The 23,528-nt window shown below is 45.0% G+C and overlaps 1 protein-coding gene across 1 annotated transcript in view; it reads right to left on the reverse strand.

Annotated features, from left to right (window-relative positions):
- LOC138505081 (mucin-2-like) overlaps window positions 1–23,528 on the reverse strand; it is a 282,775-nt gene that overhangs the window by 179,017 nt on the left and 80,230 nt on the right. Inside the window, exon 4 of the mRNA XM_069625399.1 lies at window positions 9,836–9,950. Coding sequence (XP_069481500.1) covers window positions 9,836–9,950 — 115 coding nt within the window. The remainder of the gene's footprint in view (window positions 1–9,835; window positions 9,951–23,528) is intronic.

Here is a 23,528-nt window from a genome sequence, read left to right on the forward strand (position 1 = left end):
ACGACAAGAAACACTACAATGGCAGAAAAAGAAGACAGGGGCCATTTTGGTAAAATGAGCACCCTTAGGTGCCTTTACTGCAGCTGTGATTACAGCCCACGGTAAAGGTGCACCAAATTAGTAAAAGGTATCACTGCCACCAGCCATTAAAGGTAAGCTTGTCACTGTAACAGAATTGTTACAGTTTTAATGTGAAAGGGGATGCATTGTATCTCCCCAGCACTCCACATAAGGTGGGGGGTGCTGGTTTTACAGAATAAAATGTAAAAGGGATCCAAAGATCCTTTCTACCCTTGGGAACTGTAGTTCACTCAAGGTTAGCACAAGAAAGTTAAATGGGGAGCCCCTAGGGCAACCCAGCAACAACAGGCACTTATTGCCAATAAGTTGTTAGACATAATAACTTTAAAAAGACTCTATGGAGAATCTTAAAAATGACACCCATAAAAACAGTTAAAGACATGTGAGTGTGGAAAAAGGTTCCCACTCACTGAGGTATTAATGAAAAATATCCCACTAGTAAAGCAAAAAGTTCTGGAGTTGAACCAGCAAAGGAAGTTTTACCAGCTCTGTGGAAATCTTACCTAACACCCGTGGTCAACAACCATGAGTTTACTCCGGGCAAACACGCAGCAACATTTGCAGCTTCGACCGCCAGTGGCATGAGTAAACTCACAGTTCTGCTCACTTTCGAGGAATTTAAGCAATTCACATTACAGGAGGAGGAAAGGATAAAGGTACCTTCAGTTGCGCCACTGGGGTTGTCATCTGATAATTCGGCAGAGAGGTACCAGAGACCTAAATGCTTTAGAACTTACTTGTTTGGTGAGCAAATCTAATGACAGAGTTTGAGGTCTGTATAATCTACAGGATCGTTTCGACCCCTAGGAACGTTTGCAATGTATTTCAGGTTGGGAGAGGGATTTGGATGTGGCCTTAGGTGAGGACTCTTGGTGTCATTTCTGGAAATGCAACCATAAGGCCTCTAGGTGCACCAAGGATAAGGAGTGCCAACTTAAACTTTGCTACTAATGGTATTACGCCCCAGGTAGACTCCACCACATGGCCCCCTCATACCCTGAGAACTGTTGAGAGGCTACAAAGAAGGCCGTGCCTACTTCCACATGTGGTGGCGATGCCCTGAATCCGATCTTATTGGAAGGAGGTATTCCCACATATGAGATCCATGTTAGCAATTGACTTGCGCTTGGACCGCTTGATCATTCTGTTGGGAAATTGCGGCGACAGGTTTTATCCTATCACTGGCCACCAGGGTAGGCTTCTCACTCACCTTCTTCTCGCAGCCAAGATTGCCCTAGCCAGCAACTGGAAAGTGGTAGACGAGCCAGTGCTAGGCATGTGGTGGGGGAAGCTATGGGAGATGTTGGCTTCTGAGAAAATAACAGCCCTGACAGAAGGGAGGTAATCCTCTTGCGTGATGTGAGGAAGGCATGGTATCAATAGTAGACACAGACACAATGGATACAGGTTTCGAAAACCTTTATTTACACTTTTGATTGGGACGGTATAATTTCTAACTGGCCTTAACTCTAACATGGGAGTAATCTCGACCATTAAACAATAACAAAAATGTCCAAGTCAGTCTGGTCAAAATAAAAAGGCCTATACTAAGAAAACCTAACCTTGCTCTCCTTATTAGAATAAACAATGTGCTAAGGGAATACAAAATGAACATAGTGTCTCAAAGGGAAATGTCAGAATAGCTTCAGCACCAGCTCCCTTTCCCAGATTCAACCCCACGGGATCTAGAGAGTCACTCAAAAAACAAAGGATGGGTAGATGGCACAGTTCTGTCAGTCTTGCACACTTTGGCTTACTGGTACAATTCAACAGTTCAATCTTAAGGCTTTCAATTTCTGGTAGTTCAATCACATCTTTATGCTTCGCCTGCCTTGTCATTAATACTGAGCTCAAATATTCTCAACTCAAGCCTGTTTTGTTTCACTTTATCACACAATCTCTTCCAGTTCTTCACAGGCTTCTCTCTGCCAGGCTTGAGTCTATCTCTCCTTCATGGCGGTTCCCTTCCCCGCGTTTTATGTCACATATTCTTTCTCTGTCGAAGACTTTCGAGACTGCAAGGAATTTACATAGACCTCTGCATGACCACTTCAACCTCTCTTTCAACAATCCTTCAATTCACAATGTACTCTTGCACCACTAATGCCACTTGGTACTTGTAGTTCTTATTCTCTTTCACTTGCCTACATGATTTTTTTCCAAAGTTCTTATATTTTACTTTTGCCCTCCTGGCATATTCCACAGTTCATACATTTTCAAATTTCTTGCCTGGCTTTCTCTTGATCCTCTCAAATGTTGATCAACCCGTTGGCCTTCCACCTTCCAAAGCCTGGTTTGCATCAGCCTCAGAAGAGCTGTTCCTTCTCGTACCCAGCCTCGCTCAACATGTGCCTGTTTCACGCCACTTTGTATGTTCACAGGGTTTGCCAATAAGTGGCAGGTGCACATTGTTAGGGTTAAGTGCCTGACTCTGCCTGGTCTCATTACAGGGACAGAGCCAATGCAGGTCTGCAGAGTTAATCCTTCTAACCTCATTCATCACCTTCCTTGGTGCAGTACATTTGTCAAGGTAAAGTGGGGAGGAATTATGGGAGTTGTAGTTTCCCATAAAATAAGCAGAGAAAAGGGTAAATGGTTGTGGAAAAAGGGGGATACCATGTCTCACCATCGGGTGCTTCTCCCCTACTCCGCAAGGACCCACTACCCAGGTGATCCTCCCTTGCTTGTCCACCCCCAGGGTCGGGATCCAAAAGCAATGGCCTTTCCCTGGTCACCTGAGTACGGGATCCCCGGGGACTAGGTTGTGAAACACCCTCTGGTTTTTCACATACCCTTCCCCTATGAGATGTGAATGAATCTGTTTCACAGGAGTACCGTGAAAGGAAATCCACTTTGCTCTGATCTTTGCCTTTCCAGTGTTCCACTGTGAAACATCATGGCTGTAAATTCAGAAACCATTGCATAACATGTGGGTTACATTCTTTTTGCTGACCTATTCAGACAAGGGGAGAATGGTCAATAACCAAAATTAATTATCTTCCCAAGAGGTAATATTTAAGGTAAAGGCATGGTTAATTTGATAGCTAACGCTTGTAATTCTAACACTGAATAGTTTCTATCTCTGGGAAATAGCTTGTGGCAGGCAAATAATATAAGGTTTTCTAAGCTGTAGCATACTTGGGATAATACAGCCCCCAATCCAGTCAGAGAGGCGTTAGTCTGAGGTATAATGTTTTTGAGAAATCTGCCACTTTCAATATGGAATTCCGACATAAAGTGTGTTTTAAATTATTATAACATACTTTATCCTTATCAGTCTAACAAATATTTTGCGGTCCAGCGTTTTTTAGCTTGTCAGTTAGACAAGATGTTTTTTCTGAGAAATTAGAGACAAATATGCGATAGTATCCAATTAAACCAAAAAATGCTCCAGTGGTCTCGTTTGGTCTTAAGTGTTGGTGCATTTAGAACGACTTTTACTTTTTATTGCTGAGGCTGCATACTACCATTTCCTACAAAAAAGCCTTAATATTTCACAGCCGATTGAGCTAATCTACATTTTTGTATGTTAGCTGTCAGCCCGGCTTTTCGTTGGGCTCTCATAATGGTATAGAAATGATAAAGATGGTCTTCCCATGTTGGGCTGTAAATAATAATATCATCACTATATGCCCTGCAGAAATCAAAATAGGGCCGTAAAATCCCATTCATTAGTCTTTGGAAAATCACTGGTACACTGTGTACACCAAAGGGTAAGACATTGAATTGGAAAAGTCATATCAGTGTTGAAAAGGATGTTTGTTTCATTGTCTGGGCCATGTAAAGGAACCTGCCAGGATCCCTTACTTAAGTCTATGTTGACAGGAAAACTGCACTTCCTAGATTGTCTAGCAGGTCCTCTATAAGAGGCATGGGATATGCATCAGAGGCTGAAATAGCTTTGACCTGCCTAAAATCTATTCAAAATCTCCAAGTTTGGTCTGGTTTTGTCACACCATACAATGGGAGATGACCAATGACTTGAAGAAGGCTCGATAACATTAGCTTTGAATATATTCTCCTCTTCTTCAATAATGATCTTTTTCTTTGCCTCTGGAGTCCCAAGATACACCAGGAAATGCGGAAACAAGTCCAGTTACATTTTCTTGCTTTTCATGGGGGAGTTCTTGAGGCATTAACTCTACATTATCAATTTCTTGGGCTGCCGAACAAGAGAATATGGGAGTATGGGAGAACTCTGGATTCTCTTTCCACGCTTTTAGAAGGTTGACCTGATAGATATGAGTCTTTTGGCGTATGTCTGGTTGGGCTACTTTGTAATTGCATGTTCCTTCCTGTTCCAATACCTCATAAGGGCCATGCCACTTCGAGGTTAACTTATTCTGCAAAGGTGGCAAGAGAAACAGAACTTTTTGACTACTGAACATTTTCTTAGACTTACTTTCTTATCATATGAAAGCTTTGGGTTGGCACTGAGCTTTCTCCATGTGGGTATGGGCTAAAGACCAGTCTAGGTTCATATGTTCTCGTAACTGATTTGTGGTTTGAGACAGTGCTATTGGAGTATCCTCCCTGCCATCCCATGTTTCCCTGAGCATGTCCAAGACATCTCTTGGCTCTCTGCCATACAATAGCTCAAAGGGGGTAAATCCGGTAGATACTTGAGGGTTTTTTCTCACAGCAAACAAGGCCCATGGAATCATGGGATCCCAATCTTTCTCGCCTTCATCAACTAACTTTCTTAGAATGGTCTTCAGGGTCTTATTAAATCGCTCTACCAATCCGTCTGTTTGAAGATTCTTAATGTCGTGATGTTGTGATGTGTAGTAACTATTTAACTTCTCCCATGAGCTTACTCATAACATGTGTTCCTTAATCTGTTCAAGTTTCTTTTGGGAACCCGACCCAGGAAAAAAATAGTAGCAGGTGTTTTAGTATTTGCTAGATCGTACTGAGTAATAACTCATGGGGAAGGCCTCAGGATACCTGGTAGCGTAATCAAAAATCACTAAGACAAACTTATTGTCCAGTTAAGAGGTTTCAAGGGGCCCATTGATGTCCATCCCTATTCGGGAGAATGGGACTTCTATTATAGGTAGTGGATTTAAAGAGGCAGGTGGAGGAATATTTGTGCTGGTCTTTTGACATATCTCACATGTCTGTACACATTATTTAAGGTCGGCATATATTCCTGGCCAATAAAACTTTCACTAATATGGGCTTGAGTTTTAACTTGTCCTAGATGTCCCCCAGTTAAATGTGAGTAGGCAATTTCAAGGACTATTTTCCGATGGGTTTTTGGAATTACCAACTGGGTTTTACATGTCCCTTCCCCTGAGGTTTCTCTACAATATAGCAGTCCTTGTTTTACAGAAAGAAGGTACCTCCTTTATTACTGCCACCAGACTCCGGGATTACCTATAGGAGAGCTTCTGCTAGTAATAAGGGGCACCTTGAAACACTTGTGTTCGCGCCTTGAAACACTTGTGTATAGGCTTGTTATAAATGCCATATCATATCATACTGGGTCATTTCTCTGAGCAAAAGCTAAATCTGGCAGCACAATTGGTTCATCATCATGGTTAGTATTGATGTTTAGTCTCTCATCAGCCTCCCCAAAACCTAGACTTCCCTTCTCTGTCACTTCCTGTTCTGTCTCCTCTTTTAACTGGGATAATAAACCCCTTTCAAGAATCCCTTATGCTATTTTATCCCCAGGATGTATGTCAAATGATGTCTCCCTATGATTACGCAAAAGTACTTTCGCATCTCCCCTGAAATCCAGATCAATACCTTCTGCGAGTACATCCAGTCAGAATTGCCAAGCTAAACCAGATTTGGGAGCTAGTATGATGTAGCATCCAGGGGGAGGTATAAGAACTAATTCAGTGGGAATCATACTCCTTTTCCCTGGAGGGATGGATACTTCCCTACTACTGCAGATGTCAAATCCCATAGAACCTTTTGTGGCTCAGTGGGCTTTGAGGCTCTACCACTTAGTTTCTGAAACTTTAGGGTTCCCAAATTTGTTTCAATTGAGTCAAATCCCACCTCTGACACCATATGTGAGGAAGGCATGTTATCATTAGTAGACACAGACGCAATAGATACACGTTTCAAAAACCTTTATTTACACTTTACATTGGGATGGTAGAATTCCTAACTGGCACTTACTCTAAAATGGGAGTAATATCGACCATTAAACAATAACAAGAACATCCAAGTCAGTCTGGTTAAAATAATAAGGGCTATACTAAGAAGACCTAACCCTAATCTTGCACTCCTTCTTAGAATAACAAATGTGCTAAGGAATACAAAATGAAAATAGTGTTTGAAAAGGAAATGTCAGAACGGCTTCAGCATCAACTCCCTTCCCAGGTTCAACCCCATGGGGTCTAGAGAGTCACTCAACAATCAAAGGAGGGGTGGATGGCACAGTTCTGTCGGTCTTGCATCCTTTGGCTTACTGGTACAATTCAACAGTTCAATCCTAGGCTTTCGATTTCTGGTAGTTCAATCACTTCTTTATGCTTCACCCGCCTTGTCATCAATACTCAGCTCATATATTTTCAACTTCTCACAGTTCTGCACATGCTTCCCTCTGCCGGGTTCAAGCCTGTTTTTTTTTTCACTTTATCACACAATCTCTTACAGTTCTGCACAGGTCCCCCTCTGCCGGGCTTGAGCTTGTCTCTCCTTCATGGGGCTTCCCTTCCCCATGTTTTATCTCACATATCCGTTCTCTGTCGAAGACTTTTGAGACTGCAAGGAATTTACATAGACCTCTGCATGACCACTTCAACCTCTCTTTCAATAATTCTTCAATTCACAATTTCCTCTTGCCGCACCAATGCCTATTGCAGTTCTTATTCTCTTTCACTTGCCTGCTTGGCCTTTTTCCACAGCTCTTATATTTTACTTCAGGCCTCCTAGCATATTCCACAGTTCATAAATGTTCCACTGTTCTTATTCAACATTCTTTCCTTATCCCGGCTTCATTTGATCTCCACTTGCAATGTCTTTCAAAATCCCAAAACATTTCACAGGCTTTCAAATGTGCGAGTTCATCTTGCAGGACTACTCTGCTACTTAGTATCCTTGTCTTTCAACAATTGTTCTCTTCATGTGCGTTTCATCGGCATACGTGCAACCTTCAACTTTCAAATTACAGTCATATTCCCTTTAACACCAACCAGACTTTTGTTTCCATTGAAAACTCACTGGCTATGTTAATTGGATTTCTTTCATCTCTTTCCTGCAGATCAAGGCCGTTACCAATGCCTCTTCTGGTCCTCCCCAACTCTGCCGTTCACCCAGGAGGGTTGCATGCTGCTTTCTGGCAACTTGAAGGTTTCTTTCCTCCGCCCACTCGACTTTGATTTTCGAATGCTCACTGCCTTCCCAAAGCATGGAAACTTTGCTTGGCTTTCTCTCGATCCTCTCCACTGTTGATCAGCCTGTTGGCCTTGCACAGTCTGGTTTGCATCAGCCTCGGATGAGCTGTTCCTTCTCGTGTCCAGCCTCGCTTAAAGTGTGCCTGTGCGTGCCACCTTTTATCTTCACAGGGAGTGCTAATAAGTGGCAGGTGTATATTGTTAGGATTATGTGCCTGACTCTGCCTGACCTCATTACAGGGACAGAGCCAATGCAAGTCTGGAGAGTTAATCCTTCTAACCTCATTCCTCACCTTCCTTGGTGCAGTACATTTGTCAAGGTAAAGTGGGGAGGAATTATGGGAGTTGTAGTTTCCCATAAAATAAGCCAGGAAAAGGGTTATATGGGTTGTGGAAAAAGGGGGATACCATGTCTCACCATCAGGTGCTTCTACCCCACTCCCCAAGGACCAACTACCCAGGTGATCCTCCCTCGCTTGTCCACCCCCAGGGTCAGGATCCAAAAGCGATGGCCTTTCCTTGGCCACCTGAGGAACGGGATCCCCATGGACTAGGTTGTGAAACACCCTCTGTTTTTTCACAGTGGCAATCTGGCTTCCCTTTATAGACTACACACAAGAGACCTATCACAGAGCACACAAGCCCAAGCTATATAAATATCTAGCTCTACTTGAAGAATGGGAATGGACTTGCCCGCCGCCAGTTGAAATGTTCATGACAGTGTACAGCAATCCTATGCACACAAGTTCATCCATTATGTGCCTTTGTTTATAAAAGTTTTATGGTATCCGTTCACGCCTGTATAGATTATCTGTGCTGTCACCCATGTCTCACTTAAAATCTATAAATAAAGATGTTTTTAAAAACAAAGAAATGCTTAGTAGCAGATGTGTGTATTGTCTTTAATATATTAAAGTTGTTATATTTCTGTGAGAAATTGCCACCTGGCAAGAGTGCAAAGCCCTGGCTTTTATTTATTGTTATTAACAAATAGAATTATGAGGGTAATTCAGTCTTCAAAATGGGTAATCTGCTAATCCCCTTTCCGTTGACTTCATACCAAAAGCATAGTGCACTCGTGCTCTGCCGCATCTCTAGCCTGATACGCACCGCCTGCTACACTTGTGGCACAGAGCAAGTTCAAAGGCACGATATGCCCACGTGACAGCCACAGAGACAGCCAAGTCCCTGTGGCACAGGGGCAGCATTTAAAAAAAGCCCCCCATTGAGTCAGCTCTGCTGCGGAAGGCAATGTGCATTCTGGTCAGCCGAGTGTAGCCTGCAAAGTGGCGGGACAGGAACCTGTAGGGCTGGGGCCTCCTCTTTGATCTCTTTCGGAGACCCTCCACCCTAGACAGCTTCTTTGTTCTTCCTTCGGGTTGGGTTTTTGTACAGTATTTTCCATTCGTTCTACGTGCAGATGGTGTACGTATATATATTTTTATAGAACCATGATTGGAAATTCCCTTTATTTTGGACTGTAATACTGTGTTGTTTGGGTCATGACTGGTTCACCTTCACACTTCTCTTAAGAGCAAAGCCTTCCCTTGGCCACGTTACCGCAAAAGGCAAAGGAGGTATATCTCTTAACTGTCCCTGTTCTACCTTTATGAGTGGGCCAATTTACCCCTACTCATCCTTGTACTCGGGGGCGTAGCTAGGTCTGGAAAAGATCTGGGGCTATGCTAATTATGGGACTGTCGGGACTGGGGGCTAGCTAGCCTTTTTGTTTGTAACACATGAGCTTCTATTAGGGGCTACAACCAAAACACCCAGGGCTATAGCCCCCTCAGCCCCCCCTAGCAACGCCTATGCTTGTACTGCTGCAAAGCAGAACCCAATTCGTCACAATCTCTGTTACTGCAAACCCCCAGAGACTAATCATCCAACTACCTCCCCACCAATGTAATGCTAATGTTGATTAGTTTGCTGAGTCACGTAGGACAGGCACACAAGCTAGTGTAGAAAGGTTTTTATGGTCTGTTTGGACCAGTTTGACAAATTAATTCACTGTGCATCTGGCAGGCTTGTCTAATGTTAATGGCCCAATATGCTACGAAATGCACCACTGCCAACCATTTTCCCACAAAGCACCTCAAGCATTTTGTTGCCTAAACCCTAACAAGTTTGAAAATACTCCTCACACATTTAGGTGCCTCAACCTCTTTTTATTCCCCGGTCAGGCACTATCAATAGTTTGTACCTATAACTTTGCGGCTAACCATTGTATCCTTACCTTTTCCTTGCAGCCACCATGAAACTATCCTGATCACACATGCACTACACAGGACAATTTCCATGTTTGCCTGGACTACTCAAGGTTTTGCATTTGTTTCCCTAGTCATGGAGATGCTATTCATAGTTCAATGGGATCCTAGTCTTTTTTCCAAAGCTCTTACCTCGAGTCGATCATTCCGGCGGAAAGTAAGTACGAAGCCCACCTGAGCCGTGACTATTATTGACTTTCCATCTTTTTTTATCTGGATTCCAAGCTCACTGAAAGGCATTTCAACCCTAGAGGAAAAGGAACGCATATTGATAATTTTGTAGGTAATATGAGGCACATTTGAATGTTCAGTTCTTGAATCATAACATGGACCTGTAAATAAGACTGCAGAATTCATTTACAATAGTGCACACCAAACAAAACATACACGGCATCATGTACCTATCAAAAAACATGCCTGATGTTGTAGCCCCTGCATCCAAAATATGTTTGCACTGTGACCCTGTAATTCACACCACACATAGTGACCAGTCTTCCCTCATCCAAAGTATACCTTTTTTGTCCTACCACCACCCTTTTAAAACCTATATGTCATCATCATATTATTGTTATCTTCTCACTTCTTCATCTTTATCTCTGGCACCCACTTCTTGTTGTCTCACCACCCCTTCTGTTTCACCTCCTCCTTTTGGTCCGCCAGTACCTCCTCCTGATGTCTTGCCACCTACTCCTGTGTTCCTACCTCTTCATACTGTTACCATACCAACTCCTATTGGTGTCTCAGAACCTCTTTCTCCTGAGATCTCATCACCTCTACCTGATGTCTCACCAACTCTTTCTTCTGAAAGCTCTTCATTGCCTTCTGATATTTCATGACTGTGTCCTGCTGATAACTCACCACCTTCTCCTGATGTCTCACCAATTTCCAATGATGTCTCACTACCTCTCAATCAGATGTAGCATGTAGAGAAGCAGCTGAATGCCTCTGCAGGAAGTCCCGCCCCCATCTTCCTATATGCTGGGAGCCAGAGATCGCGACATGCACGACACCCGTGATTGTGCCTAGTACATGGAGAGTCTTCGAGAAGAGGTATCCAGTGAGAAAACCCTATATGATGTATCCCCATAGAGATTATAATCTCTTGAAGGAGATCCCCGAAGGAATATGAAGATGAGAGAAAGAGAGGCTAGAAAGGACACAAGAAATGAGCGTGACACACTGGGAAGAGTGGTCAAAGAAGAAGATGCATAGACCTTATAGAATCTGACGATGAAGTAAAGAATCGAGTAAACTTTCATATGCCAAATGAAGATTGCACGTGTGAACAGCACTGCAGAAAATACAAGCCGTTTTATACCTGTACAGATGCAGCAACGCAAGTAGACTAAGTGATCATAAAGGCTAACTATACGTAGTGAACGACTGCAGGCGGCGCCGCCATTATATAGAATCTGGACATCGGTGTGACACATTTAGTAAGCTCAGACCCGTGAAGAAAGAAGGATCATAAAGCTGTGTCGCAGTAAGTAAGCAGCTGAATATCGAGGAAAGGCCTGAAATAGCTGTCTGGCCTGGTGTCAAAGGATGGAGTGGCCAAGAACCGGTTATCTATCCTTGAAGAACAGTGAACGTGAGAAGAAGAATCAGCCTCTGCTAAGGTGCAAGAAAGAACACCATGAGTACCATGATTATTAATTCAAGACAATTAAATGCTACAAAACAGGCCAAGATACAGTCCCCTGTCACGAGAGACAAGGATGGAAATAGGATTTGGGCATGCAGACCTGAACTATCATAAGAGTGTGCGTATACTCCCTTTTATTCTCAGGAGCGAGGATACTTTGAAGGACAATTGCAAAGACAATACGAATGGCAGGCGGCATGAGCGATGCCATATGTGATAAGGTTAAGATCGTTGCCAGGGAGGAGGCGGTCATAAACCATTGTCCCTACTGTGGATAGGCAGACGGTAGGAGCAGATGATGGGAGCAGACTGCGGGTTAGTATTTATGCAGTTTCCCTTATTGGAAAAAGGGGGAGGAGCAAGACCACAGTATATTCCATGGCCAAGATGGACAAGGATAATTTAAGATGCAAGCTCCCGAGTTTGAGGGAAAATGGATTTATGAATTGGAAAAAATAACAGGAGGAAACACGCTAGCAATAGGGGGCATTAAGGCTCTCTTAGCAGCCATTCTTGGGGAAAGATCAGATGACATATGGAAGAGAGCAGGCTATTCGAGTGTGACAGCACAGAACAAAGCACACAATGCAGCGCTGTTTAATAATTGCAGAGCAGATGTCTGGAGGGCTCTCAGGGTACAGTATTCTGAATCGTCAGACATGGGTGCAATCATCACACGTAAAATGAAAGAAGATGAAGACCCTCTTGCTTACTTTCAGGACATTCAAGAGCGCTGGACTCTTGAAATTAGGGAACCGTGGGAAAAAACAGTGACATTATTTTACCACATTTTATGTCAAGGGTTGCCCAAGCAAGTGCAGAGGCAAATGAAAGATCAAGTGGAAATGGAAGCAAAGCCATAGGCACAAATACAGTTGACAATAGTGCATCACTGTCGGCTGTTGCAGGAGAAAAACAAGAAGAGCGAAGGAGCTAGGAAACGAGGAAGCTAAACTAGTACAGAAGAAATTGTCAAAATATGCCATAGAAGAACAAGTTACTTCTTACCTTGTAACGTTCTTTCGATGGGATGTTCCTCCGACGTATTCCTTATCTTAGATAGATATCTCTTTCCAGCTTTGCTGGCCTCGGAAATTTTTTCTCTAGAGGGTGCTGCGCGTTGGCGTCCGCCGAGTCGATGTCCCTCGACAGCCGCCGTATCGACGTCGACGTCATCCTGCCTATTAAGGCCGCGCGCAGCGTCCGTTGCTCAGTTCCGTTTTGTAGCCCACAATAATTCTTTCTGGACTAGACTAATCACCCTGAAGGAGCGTAAGCTGCAACAACAAGGGAAGTAGTACTGCGGGGATGGATGGGAGGGTCGATAAGGAATACGTCGGAGGAACATCCCATCGAAAGAACGTTACAAGGTAAGAAGTAACTTGTTCTTCGAAGGGATTGTGCCCTCCGACGTATTCCTTATCTTAGATAGGCTCCCATAGCAGTATTCTGTTATTGGAGGTGGGAGTACTGACTTCATTCTTCCTCTTATTGATGAATAGAGTGCAATACTGCCCTTCCAAACCTAGTCTCTTGACTGGAGGAGGAATCCAAGTTGTAAAACCGTGTAAAGGTATGGACGGACGACCATGTGGCAGCACCACATATGTCTCTAACCGGCACTCCTCTTTTGAGGGCCGATGAAGCTGCGATACCTCTGGTCGAATGAGCCCTAAGATTTTGAGGGGGCTCTTTTCCTGCCAGTTTATAACATTCCAAAATGGCTAAAATGATCCATCTGGAAATGGTCTGCTTAGTTATCGGTAACCCCAGCTTGTGACCTGCGTAGCCTACAAACAGCTGGTCTGCTTGTCTTATCCTAGCCAGTCTACTAATGTAAAAACTTAAAGCCCTTGTTGGGTCCAGCCTGTGTAACCTCTCTTCCTCTTTTCCCGGATGAGGAGGAGGATAGAAAGATGGAAGGGTAATCTTCTGAGTGATATGAAATTCAGAAACCACCTTTGGGAGGAAATTAGGCTTCACTTGCAGAACAACTTTGTCTTTGTGAAAGATTGTATGAGGGGGTTTACAAGAAAGAGCTTGTAACTCGCTCACCCTTCTAGCAGATGTAAGTGCTATTAATAAAACAGTCTTAAGGGTAAGAAATCTTAACGAACAAGAGTGGAGTGGTTCGAAAGGTGTGCCCATCAGGAAAGTTAGGACTAAGTTTAAATCCCATAGGGGAACCTGGAATGGTCTTGGGGGATAAACGTTAGTTAACCCCTTTTTCAAAACTGTATTACCAAGGGTAACTTGAAATAGGATGGTTCTTCCGCAGTGCGCTTAAAGATGGATAGCGCTGCGAGATAGCCCTTGATGGTGCCAACTTGAAGGCCTGAATTCGCTAAATAAAGTAGGAAGGACAAAACCATTGGTGTACCACATGAAAAGGGATCGATATTCTTTTCTCTACACCAGCTGCAAAATCTGTTCCAACGGCAGCGGTATAAAGATTTTGTTGCTGGCCTTCTTGCCGAAAGCAACACCTCCATAACATCATCAGGGAGGTCCCAATCCTTGTACCTCAGCCTTTCAGAAGCCAAGCGTGAAGGTTGAGGGTTTTGATGTCTGGATGGAGAACCTGACCTCCCTTCTGTGAGAGCAGATTCTCTCTGAGTGGAAGTCGAATTGGAGGGCAGATGGACAAGTCTAGAAGGTCCGGGTACCACGTTCTCCTGGCCCAATCCGGGGCAATTAGGATCATGGTTTTCTGGAATCTTCTCAACCTCCTGATCATTTGAGGAATGACAGGGACCGGTGGAAACGCATACAGAAGCGGAAACTCCCAGTCCACTATGAGCGCGTCTCCCAGAGCTCCTCTCGGGGGAAATTCCCTTGAACAGAACAGATTGCACTTCCTGTTGACACTGGTAGCGAACAGATCCACCTGAGGGGTTCCCCAAAGGGCGAAGATCTCTTGAAGGACTTCCTGAGCTAGTTCCCACTCGTGGGAGACTGTGCTCTGCCTGCTCAGAGTGTCCGCTGTCAAGTTCTTCTCTCCGGCTAGGTGAACTGCCGATAGAGAGATTCCTTCTTGGATTGCCCAAAACCAGAGCTGCATCGCCTCTCTGCATAGAGGTAGTGATCCTACGCCTCCTCTTTTGTTGAGGTAATGCATGGCCACTGTGTTGTCCGTCATTATCAGGACATTCTTTCCTTGTACAGATGGCAGAAAAGCCTTCAGCGTAAGTCTGATGGCCCTCAGCTCTAACAGGTTGATATGTAGTCTGGACTCCGATGGAGACCAACGACCGCTGATGGTCAAGTCGTTGGCGTGGGCTCCCCACCCTGTGAGTGAGGCATCCATGACTACTGTTATCTCCGGCCAGGGTTGCCAAAACTGCTCTCCTTTCAGAATGTTCTCCTGACAGGCCCACCACTGAAGGTCTCGAGCCACCCTGTCGGGAACCTGAAGAAGATCTGTCATTCTCCCTGAGAATTGTGACCACTGAGTTCTCAGTGCCCACTGGAGGGATCTCATTCTCAGGCGAGCCTCTGGCACTAGGAAAATGCAGGATGCCATGAGGCCTAGCAACCTCAAAAAAGTCGAAGGCTGGGAGACGCTGGGCATTTTGAAACTTGGTAACCATCTGTAGAATATCTTGAGCCCTCACCTCTGGTGGCGAGGCTTTTCCCAGGGAAGTGTCCAGGATCGCTCCGATGAACTGGAGTCTCTGCGATGGTATCATTTGTGACTTCTTTAAATTTAGGGAGAAGCCCAGTCTGTGAAGGGAGTGGCAAACATGATCTAGCTGGATCTGAGCTTGTTCCGAAGATACAGCTCTGATCAACCAATCGTCCAGGTAGGGGTAGACGTGAATCCCTTCCCTCCTTAGACTTGCAGCCACTATCGACATTAACTTGGTGAAGACCCTCGGGGCGGAGGTCAGCCCAAATGGCAGCACTCGAAATTGATAAGGAGAGTTGCCAATTGCGAGCCTCAGGTATTTCCTGTGTTTGAGATGGATTGGCACATGGAAATAAGCGTCCTGAAGGTCCAGAGATACCAACCAGTCCTGGAACTGAAGGGCCTGAAGGATCTGAGAAAGAGTTACCATCTTGAATTTGTCTTTCCTGAGGAATTTGTTCAATTCTCGCAAGTCCAAGATGGGTATCAGTCCTCCGTCTTACTTTGGAATGAGAAAGTAAGGGGAGTACCAGCCCCTGTTCCTCTCCGCTACAGGTACCGGTTTTATGGCACCTTTCTCTAGCAGGTCTAAAATTTCCTGCAAGAGGAGCGGATCTGGAGCTTTTTGAGAGCTGATCCCCGGTGGATGACTCTGAGGTATGTGTAGGAGTGGCAGGCAGTAACCTTGTGCAACTGTCTCCAATGCCCAAGCATCTGACGTGATAGCCTGCCATTCCGCCAGATGTTGAGTTAACCTGCCTCCTACAGGTGTCTTGTGAGGGAAGTCCTCAGAATGGTTTTGGGGCGGCTGATGCAGATTCCGATGGTAAAGAGGCACCTGCTGTTGCTGCGGCTTTTGAATATCTACCCCGTCCACCTCGGGTAGTTCTTCTTTGTCCCCTTTGAGCCGGTCCTCCTCTACCTCTTCCGAATGTGGAGTAGAAGCAAAAGGACTTGCTTTCTCGCAGAGGTTCCTGTGGGACGAAAAGGTGTCTGACGGATTGCAGCGCCTAGGGATTTTGCTGCTGCCTTTGATGTTTGCAGTTTTTCTAAACTGTCATCCGCCTTTTTCCCAAACAAAGAAGAGCCATCAAATGGCATGTTCAAGAGCCTGGCTTGCACATCTGGGGCAAAACCAGACTTTCTCAACCAAGCAAATCTCCTGGTTGTTGTACTTGCCGCCATTGCTCTGCTGATACTGTCAGCCGAATCAATGCCCGTCTGGAGGGATTCGCACATAGCGTCTTTACCGTCCTGTATGATATTTAGGAACGCCTCCCTTTCTTCTCCCTCCGGGATGCAGTCAGCCGCTGTAGAAGCACACTCACAAAGTGTATGGCTAAATCTAGCAAGGGTGCAAGTAGCATTAATAGATTTTAACGCCATGCTACATGCCGAAAAGACTTTCTTAGCCATAGCATCATATTTTTTATCGTCCCTGTCCTGTGGGGCGGTAGGGTAAGCAGTCTTGATGTCAGTAGAAGATGCTGCCTGCACCACCAGACTTTCTGGGGATGGGTGTTTGGACAAAAACTCCGGGTCTGCAGAAGATACCCTGTATTTAGTAGACAGTTTTTTATTTACTGCCGGGACGACATCTGGGGTTTCCCAGTTCGTCATGATTTTTCTTTGAAGAGCTTTATGAAAAGGTACTACAGGATCCTCCTGTGGACCTTTATCAAGAATATTCGTGAGGTCATCCTGTTGGAAAGCCTGTGAAGGTGTTGACCACCCCATAAATTCTGTGATCCTGGCCATTAAGGCTCTATAAGGGGTTTCAGCATGCTCCCCCGGGTCTGGCCTAGCGAACTCCACCTCAGGGGAAGTGTCTAAACCACTTGCCTCATGTAAGGAATCATGGAGTTCCTTTAATCTGCGTTCCTCTGAGGATAACTCCTCTTGAACTGGGGTTGCAGATCCCTGCAACTCAAATGTCTCTTCTTGGTCAGATAGTTCTCCCTCTTCCATAATTGAGGACATTGTTCTCAATTGGTCTGAACTCACAAAGAGTGTGAAACCCATCTCCAAGGAAGAGGGTGCCAAACTTGTTGTAATCGGCCTCGAAAACGTTGATGTCGTCGACGCCGACGTCGAAGGCTTCGAACGTGGCGTCGAAAACAAAGGCGGAGGCCTCGAGGTCCTCGATAGAATTGGAATTCTGCTTGAGGATGTCGACAATCTAGACGACATCGTCATCGAAGACCTGGGAATAGCCACTGGGTGCGCCGTGACTTTCCTTGGCGTCGACGCCGGGGTTGAGGATGGCGTCGAGTCGACAGACCCGTGTGTCGAAGGTCCCTTCGACAACGGCATCGAAGACACCGACCTCGGCGTTGACGGAACCTTCGTCGACGGCGTCGACGGAACCTTCGAAGAAGGATTCGAGGTCTTAGCTTTACTCGAGGGTTCGTGACACGCTCAAGAAGCTTCCTTCGCCGGGTACTGCGACTCGCAGCGTTTTGGACCTTCGGGTCTTTCGACCAGAGCATCGCTCTCGGCAGTCTTCGAGGGGGTCGAGGCTGCTTTCTCGTAGACGCTCATCATATTTTTTCGGAATTCCTCCCATTCAGCCCAGGAACTATGTTTCGTGGGGCAAGGGATTCTCTTAGGTGAAACAGAGGAAGAGGAGGACGAAGAAGGGGATATTTGACGTCTCCTCTTCGAGTGCTTCGATCTCGAGGAGTGATGGGACCCGCTTCGAGACCTGGAGCGCGAATGGTGACGAGGAGACGAATGTCTCGACTTCGTCGAGGAAGAAGAAGCTTTAGAAGTCTTACCCTTTTCCAGCTTCCCCCTACGCTCCTTCAGGGCCTTAGCTGTCATGGACATACAGTCCTCGCACTCCGAACAATGGTGGTCAGCTCCCAAACACCACAGACAAACTCTGTGAGGGTCAGTCAGCGACATCTTTTTTCCACAGTCTCTGCATTTTTTAAAGCTGGACCGAGGGGTCGTCGGTTCCGACGAGGAAGCCATCGAGTATGGATCGAATATCTCGAGGAAATTGGATTAATTCTCTACGAAACTGAGCAACGATATTCCGAGGCACTGAGTAAGCGCGGAAAAACGGAACTGAGCAACGGACGCTGCGCGCGGCCTTTATAGGCAGGATGACGTTGACGTTGATACGGCGGCTGTCGAGGGACATCGACTCGGCGGACGCCGACGCGCAGCGCCCTCTAGAGAAAAAATGTCTGAGGCCAGCAAAGCTGGAAAGAGATATCTATCTAAGATAAGGAATACATCGGAGGACACAATCCCTTCGAAGGGGCAGTACTGACAAGCAGAGAAGGACTGGGAGTACAGCAAGCAGCAGGTACGTCGCAGGCGAATAATCAGTTCCCGATGGACCAAGGTGGGAATGAGTTTGTACCACGAGGTAGAGGCATGGGCGACAGAGGAAGGGGTGGATTCCAAAACAATCAAGGTGGGTTTCAGAACGCACAGAATGAGAATCAGAATGCACAAGGAGGGTTCACCCAAGGGGGACTAATTATAAGGGCTCCGCCCGTATGTTGGACTTGTGGGATGACAGGGCACATTGCGCATATATGGGAGCCAAGGGAATGTACAGAATGGTCAATTCTCAAGAGGGGGGACAATTTATCCTCCAGCAAATAGCTCACAAGCTAGGGAAGGGTTTGCCCAAGATCAGACAGTGTACCAAACACAGACACTGCAAATACAACAAGCACAGCAACCACAGCAAGCACAAATTAATACACTGCAAGTGCAGTCGCAGCACGCCCCCATGCAGACAAAGCAGTATGCAAACATGGGACAATTATTGACACCTAGAGTAGGGTGTGTTGCTGTAGTGTGAGGAAATCCTTTCACGGGTGCAGGGGTATGCATGTATCCACAATGGGACATCTCACAGGGCAACTTGATGTGTTCAGTACTATCAGTGACACCAGACCCACAAGAGGATCCAAGGGTCGATGTGACGATAGGAGGCAAATCGTTTTATTTTTTAGTAGACACTGGGGCTACTCGTTCATGTATACAAGAGGGAAAATGTCCAATGTCAGGAAATGCCATGAATGCTCGAGGGTTCTCTGGAGCTACAAGTCGAGTTCCTTTTACTGACGAATTACCAGTCTCTATATAGGAGAGTGTGACATGTCTGTTCCATTGTTGTATTCCCTATAGACACCAGTTAACATTTTGGGAAGAGATTTGATGACAAAACTTAACATGACAATTTCTATTACTGACGAAGGTATTGAGTGTTCCACTCCTGGAATACAATCCATGAATGTGGGCGAATTTATATTGGCATTCACAGGGCAAGTGGGTCTTCAAGGCGTTCCAATAGAGCCAGAGATTTTCCTTTATGCGGTGAGCATTCTGAGGACATGGCTACATGGCTTAGTGGGGAAGACTGAGAATACCTGACGAATTCAGCCATAGTACGAAGGGAAATGGCAATGCTTGAAGGAGCAGATGACGAGGTAGACCATGGAGAACAGTGAAAGCTATTGAAGAAGGGTATAGGCTGACATTACTGATGATGACATGTTTAGAGATGATCCGACAGACTATGAAGTGGTGTTCTTTATGAGCATTACATATTGGATAAAAATAGAGAAAAGGGAAATCCCACAGCGAATGGCGATAATGCGGCAGCATCCAGCATTTTTTGACAAAGACGTAGAGATGTTGCCAAGCGTCCTATGGACTACAGGCCCTTATGACGTAGGTCTGTTAAAAGGGGTAGGGAAAGTCAAAATAAAGTTGAAACCAGGAGCAATTTTACCTCGAGCAAGACAGTACCCCATGTCTTGAGAGGCTGACAAGGGTAGAACCCAATTAATGGAGATTAAAGGAAGTGCACCACAGGAAGAGGAGGAATTGTGGAAGCAAAGGGGGTGTTCTTTATCCCCCACTGAAGCATTATGGCGACAGGATAGCACTGGAAAGCTGGTGATGTCAGTAGCATTGTTAGCAGCTGCACTACCCTGCGCACTAAACTAGGGAAAGTCTTGCTGCAACTATTGCGGAAGATTGGTTTACTCCAAATATGTTAGAACATGTTGAATTTTATGCCGTGAACTGCATCGTATGTCAAATGTTTACAGCTGGGCATACACTGTGAATGATTAGAGGAGTAAGTCCTTGACCGAATGGTCCTTTTCAGCATTTACATATTGATTATATTCATATGCTGCAAGTTTGTAGTGGATACAGGTATCTGATAGTGGTGGTGTGTCCCTTCTTGTCAGGTCACTGGGCAATCGGGAGCATTAGTAGTAGTGTTTCAGGTTGAGTCCATACTATTTCCTTAGCCATCATCTTAGTCAGCTGCCATTGTCCCATTCCAAGATGGTGACCCTCCTGCTCAGCAATGATTGGCTAAAGACCATTGTGGTGCAGTTTGGAACCTCAGGAGAGGTTCTAAACTGCCTTTCATTCAAGACCTGTTAAGAAGTGGTCACAGCGCTCAAGACCTCCTGAGAAGACTATAGAAATCAGAGTAAAGAAATCACAGATCAAGAAGATATCCATCAGGAAGTGCCAAAGGATTTATTCAGATAAGTGACAGAAAAAATGAACAAGTTCTAACAGTTGTCAAAAGGAAATTATATGTACAGAAATTGTATGAAGATTTGTAGAAGAACTCAGGAGAAAGTTATCTTCACGTTGTTGTTTAATTTGAAGTTCAGCTTTTTAAATTGTAAATAATATCATTGGAACACCTGTGGAATTCCACTGCGCGTGCCAACTTTAGAAGAGTTTGAGTAACTGAGCTCTAAATAGCATGTGCGTTTTAAAAGCATTGCAATGTGCCTTTTGTTGCTTGCATCGCATATAGAGTCTCATTAGAGGAGAGGACCTAGCGGCATGAGATTGCGTGCCTGTGAAACGAGAGAGCTGCATTAACATATTGAATCAGCTGAGTTGCGTCGAGTAAATAACAGCTGGGGTGATTGGATGGTGTGCACGCGTGGCTTGTGTGAGGTGAAGCATTTCTCACACGTATTCAGGCGCGGTACGAAAGTCGAATAAACACAATGTTTGGCGTGGAGAAGAGAATCAGCTAAGGCGTCGGATCGAAAAAGATTTTCTCTTTATTTTCAAAGCAGAAAGTCAGCTGTTATTGCGTGTGTTCTGCAACTGCAGTCAAAAGGAACAGACAGTGAGTAACGGAGCGTTCATACGTTCTCAGGACTGATAAGGAGTAGAGTTTTCAGAAGAAACACAGTTTAACATTTCTTTAAAAGAAAAGTCAAATGTTGTGAACAAAGTTTAGTTGAGTTTTGAAAGACTTTCAGATAAAAGAAAAGACTTGACAATGGCTACATCTTTATAGAAGTCAAGTTCTCAGAAACAAATGAACTTAGAGACTTCCTGTAAAGGTTTGAAGTATTGAAGTAACTGAGTAGCAGTGGCTGAGAAAGACTATTGAAAAAGCAGAGGGAACTACAACTGCAAAATAAAGAGAGTAATACTTCATTAAACGTTGCCTCTAGCAGAGGCAGTCACGTAACAGAAGGATTAAGGGAAAGAAGTGTATATTTATTTTTTCCCAAGTATAGAGTTTTAAGGTCTGATGTTAAATGAATGGTGTGTATTTACAGGATTCCCAGAGTACAGAGTCGAGTTGGAGTTGAAGGGAACCAGAGGACGCCTGACCGTTTGTTATTTTCTCCATATCCCCTTTCTCCCGGTCTGGTCAACTCAATAGCCGTTCAGATCACCTGTTGGGTGTACTAGTACGGGGATCTGGTGGGCAATTCGTCTGCTCCTGCAGGATTTCAGCGCTGGGACCTGATACTTCTCCAGGTGGATTGAAGCAGGTCCATGTACACACACTGACGCCACTTGCGCAGAAACATTTTTAGTATGTGAAGTCTTCCCGAGATGGGGAGTGTGTGAAGTGCTGAGATCCGATAATGGGCCACATTTTGTTAATGACGTATTTGAACAAATAGCATTATTATTGAATGTTAAGCACACATTTTCTTCTGCTTAGTACCCGCAAGCGAACGGGATATGTGAGATATTCACCGGCCTCCTTAAAGAAAGGATTGGCAAGCTAACGCTGAAAAAGGGATGGCTATATTGCCTGCCCTTAGCTTTATATGCCCTAAGGAATCAGCCTGGTTCGGACCACCACCTCACACCCCACAAACTAGTGACAGGAAGGCAAATGAGAACACCTTTCACTCCTCCATCAAGGAGTAGAAGTGATGCCCAGAGTACAGCAAACATTTTAGGAAATGAGTTACGTGATTATTTGACATGTATGACTGCTAGTATCTCTCTCATTTCAGATCAAAACATATAGAGGCCAGCATTGTAGCACCTGAGGGAACAAAGTTCCTTTATCCAAACAACCATAAGAAGAATGTGGGACAATGGATCTATTGTAGCCCAAATGGACAGTGCAGCTACATGACCTGGAGTGTTGATGAACATGGAAAATCAACAGGGTCCTTGAAGGGAGTGATGAAGATCTGGAGTCCAAAGAAGCACTTCTTCAAGAGAGGATACCAAGCTGTGAAGACTGATGAAGGAGTGGTCGATGAATCAACCAGAGGGGGGAGTGTAGAGGAGCAGCTGAATGCCTCCGCAGGAAGTCCCGCCCCCATCCTTCCTATATGCTGGAAGCCAGAGATTGCGACATGCACATCACCTGTTATTGTGCCTATTCCACAGAGAGTATTCGAGAAGAGGTATCCACTGAGAAAACCCTATATGATGTATCCCTGTAGAGATGATAATCTCTTGGAGGAGATCCCGAAGGAATATGAAGATGAGAGAAAAAGAGGCTGGTGACATCACAAGAAATGAGCGTGACGCACTGTGAAGCGTGGTCGAAGAAGAAGATGCATACACCTTATAGAATCTGATTACGAAGTAAAGAATCAAGTAAACTTTCATATGCGGAATGAAGATTGCATGTGTGAAGAGCACTGCAGAAAAAAACAAGCCGTTTTATAACTGTACAGATGGAGCAACGCAAGTAGACTAAGTGATCATAAAGGATCATAAAGCTATACGTAGTGAATAGACTGCAGGTGGTGCCGCCATTATATAGAATCTGGACATCGGTGTCACACATTTAGTAAGCTCAGACCCGTGAATAAAGAAGGATCGGAAAGCTGTGTCGCAGTAAGAAAGCAGCTGAAGATCGAGGAAAGGCCTGAAATAGCTGTGTGGCCTGGTGTCAAAGGATGGAGCGGCCAAGAACCGGTTATCTATCCTTGAAGAACAGTGAACGTGAGAAGCTGAATCAGCTCTTGTTAAGGTGCAAGAAAGAACACCATGAGTGCCAAGATTATTAGTTTGACACTTAAATGCTGATAAAACAGGCAAAAATACAGTCACCTGTCACGTGAATCAAGGATGGGAGTAGGATTTGGGCATGCAGACCTGAACTATGATAAGAGTGTGCCTATACTCCCTTTTATTCTCAGGAGCAAGGATACTTTGCAAGGACAAGTTCAAAGACAATCCGAATGGCAGACAGCATGAGCGATGAGACATGTTGGGCTAATTGAGTGGGGAAGACACGGTCAAGTCCACCCACTGACACCTGGGGTACC

The sequence above is a fragment of the Ambystoma mexicanum genome, chromosome 11 (assembly GCF_040938575.1).
Source record: "Ambystoma mexicanum isolate Mex_15411 chromosome 11, UKY_AmexF1_1, whole genome shotgun sequence".
In the NCBI taxonomy this organism is placed as follows: Eukaryota; Metazoa; Chordata; class Amphibia; order Caudata; family Ambystomatidae; genus Ambystoma; species Ambystoma mexicanum.